Source organism: Biomphalaria glabrata, chromosome 17 (assembly GCF_947242115.1).
Source record: "Biomphalaria glabrata chromosome 17, xgBioGlab47.1, whole genome shotgun sequence".
Taxonomy (NCBI): domain Eukaryota; kingdom Metazoa; phylum Mollusca; class Gastropoda; family Planorbidae; genus Biomphalaria; species Biomphalaria glabrata.
In genome coordinates, this window is record NC_074727.1 from 1,757,501 (window position 1) to 1,760,824 (window position 3,324).

The 3,324-nt window shown below is 39.6% G+C and overlaps 1 protein-coding gene across 3 annotated transcripts in view; it reads left to right on the forward strand.

Annotated features, from left to right (window-relative positions):
• The window catches only part of LOC106074433 (protocadherin-11 X-linked-like), a 24,904-nt gene extending 22,275 nt beyond the window's left edge, over positions 1-2,629 (forward strand). For 2 of the 3 annotated variants that reach the window (XM_056016522.1, XM_056016524.1), the window contains 2 exons: positions 485-529; positions 2,232-2,629. In XM_056016522.1, the coding sequence (XP_055872497.1) occupies positions 485-529; positions 2,232-2,478 (292 nt within the window). In that variant the 3' untranslated portion in view covers positions 2,479-2,629. Of the gene's footprint in view, positions 1-484; positions 530-1,536; positions 1,605-2,231 lie in introns of all 3 variants that reach the window. The other variant, XM_056016523.1, reaches the window with a different exon arrangement.
• The last annotated feature ends 695 nt before the right edge of the window (positions 2,630-3,324 follow it).

A 3,324-nucleotide genomic window follows, 5' to 3' on the forward strand; every position in this document is an offset into this window, starting at 1 on the left:
TGGACAGTATTTTACTAGCAAAGGGAGGGAATCATCGTAAACAAGAAAGTATTGTAGTTTATACACCAAGGGACAGAAGTCGTGCACAATAGAATCTTCTTTAGATAAAGAATACATAGGTGAGCGAGGATTTCATATTGTGTTAATATCAAATATAAACTGTAAATGTAGAATTCTGGAACTCTGGTAGACGAGTCTCAATCCAAGTGAAAGACAACCTGCGAATTTAAGCTATTTAGACATTGTCCGCATTTCTGAGTTCACACGGCTCCAATAAGTACCTGACCTTACATTACATTAATAAAAAGTAGGGGCGGTTGTGCTGGCCACATTGTCCTATAGGTATCCATAGGTCACAGAAACAGATAAACTTTACAGCATCTGCCCTGTAAGTCGCAAGGTCTGACTTTACTTTCTCTAGCGTTGCCTTCATGTGTATAAAGTTACAAAAGTTTGACATCAATTTTTTTTTGGTCTTTGATAGGGTTGTGAAGATCAAGTCACAGACTCCAGCAGTAGTTGAATCTATGTAAGCCTTCAATCATACTATTGTTTACATCTAAGTCCTGGCACAGCAAACACTAAAGATTAGAGATAATATTTTCTACATCTTTTTTTAACATCTTTTTCTTCTCTATTCTATTGTTGTACCTCAAGTTTTGCTTCTTCACTTCTTTTACTTCTACTTTCTCTCTCTCTCTCTTTCCATATTTCTTTCTCTTATTTTTTTCTCTTTCTTTCTCCTTCTCTCTTACCACCTCTCTTTCCCTCTCTGCCTCTTTCTTTCTCTTTCTATCATTCCATCTCTCCTCTCTTTCTCTCCATCTCTCTTTCTCCCCATCTCTCTTTCTCTCCATCTTTCTCTCCATCTCTCTATCTCTCTTTCTCTCCATCTTTCTCTCCATCTCTCTTTCTATCTCTTTTTCTCTCCATCTCTATATCTCTCTTTCTCTCCATCTCTCTTTCTCTCCATCTCTCTATCTCTCTTTCTCTCCATCTCTCTTTCTATCTCTCTTTCTCTCCATCTCTCTATCTCTCTTTCTCTCCATCTTTCTCTCCATCTCTCTTTCTATCTCTTTCTCTCCATCTTTCTCTGTATCTCTCTTTCTCTGTATCTCTCTTTCTCTGCATCTCTCTTTCTCTGCATCTCTTTTTATCTGCATCTCTCTTTCTCTGTATCTCTCTTTCTCTCCATCTCTCTTTCTCTGTATCTCTTTCTCTGTATATCTCATTCTCTCTGTCTCTTTTTCTCTGCATCTCTCTTTCTCTGTATCTCTCTTTCTCTGTATCTTTCTTACTCTCCATCTCTCTTTCTCTCCATCTCTCTTTCTCTGTATCTCTCATTCTCTCCATCTCTTTTTCTCTGCATCTCTCTTTCTCTCCATCTCTCTTTCTCTCCATCACTCTTTCATATTTCTCGTTCACTTTCACTATATTTGTATGTATAACTTCTATTTATATCAACACATGAAAACTAAAGAAGTTGATGGCACATTGACACGACTTTGAACAAATCGTGTATAAACTGTTTCCCAGATATGATGAGATCCAAGAGCCGGCTGAACCACCTGGACCAGGGTTTCTCTTTGGCTTCTGGAAAGAACGTAATGATTTGATTAACTATTCGTTTCAATTTTAATTTATTTTTTAGCCTACGTTGAATTGTGATTAAGACATAAAGATCATCGAACACAAGCAATTATTGAAATTTGTATTGATGTGAAAATATTACTTTCAAAAATTGATTCCAATTTGATATTAATAGTTTGCTTATCGGTCTTTATTGATGGGTTCAGGGGTTAAGATTGCGAGTTGATTAAGATCTATAAAGATTGAGGATTTTATAAACATTTTGGCAGAAGCGGAGGCGGCCTATGATGTGCGCGGGGGCCCTGGGCGAGTGTAACGAATATTTGTACAATTTTCTCACCAAGACCAATCGTCATGGAATGCCACAAACTCAACCGACGTGGATACGAGCTATTGGTCTCTTCTGCCCACATGTTGCGACGTCACAGGTCAGTGTTGAAGCCTTCTGTAACGAATGGTCAGGGTATGACGGTGACAAAATATTCTATTGATCCCCCCCCCCCAAAGAAAAATGAGGGGCTTAGGAAAATTACCCCTCTCGCCATCAACTTAGGCAGCCTCTGGGGGTGTTGGCAGGTTTAAATGTATCATTTATCAGCATTTTTTATTTCCTATTTGTTCTCATCGCCTGCTTGTCTTAGGTTACCCAAACGACGACTTCAAATATCAACCAGACAGAAGGCGACTTCCTACCCCCGGCGATATGGAGGAACACTATCCGCACACCATCGACCCCGTAGAGGAGCCCGCCAACGTACAGGATCCGGAAGTCGTCGGAAAGCACAAAAGACATTGTCTGGTCATGTAACTGCACTGACATCGATGACGTCATTACCACTATATTCAGTTTTCAGCCCGCCAACGTACAGGATCCGGAAGTCGTCGTAGAGCACAAAAGACTTTGTCTGGTCATGTAACTGCACTGACATCGATGACGTCATCATCACCACTGCATTCGGTTTTCAGCGATATGTTTTATTGTAGTCTGTTAGGTATACATCATTTTGAATATGTTAATAAATGAAAAATAAAAAATATATATAGCAATTGTTTGTAGGTTTTGTACATGGTCCTCTTTAAACAACATCTCTCGTAGGAAAGAGAACATTATGAATAAATATACCAATCTAATATATAAAATCGAATGTAAGGTATACCGTATATGTATGCATGTATCATGTATGTATGTATGCATTATTATTATAGCTTTTATATAGCGCTACTTTCAGGCTTATAGCATGCCCAGAGCGCTTTTGGTCCAATCTCATTTATGGACCAGTGGGGGGGGGGGGGAGGGGGTATCTAGAGTTGGTTTTCCGTGCTGCCTTTAGGCGCTCAGTAAACACAACTCTGCCCGAGTCGGGTGTCGAACCTCGAGCCCCCTTCTAGGTAGCCAAGCCTAGCCAAGTGCTTAGCCTCTCGACCACGCTTCCCACGTGCATGTATGTATGTATGTATGTATGTATGTATGTATGTATGTATGTATGTATGTATGTATGTATGTATGTATCATAATGTATGTATGTATCATAATGTATGTATGTATGTATGTATGTATGTATGTATGTATGTATGTATCATAATGTATGTATGTATGTATGTATGTATGTATGTATGTATGTATGTATGCATTCAGGGGCGGAATGGCTATATGGGCATTCGGGCAAGTGCTCGGTAGGCCGGTACCCAAATGGGCCTGTAGGGCCACCGAAAGTACCGCATGGATGCCACAAT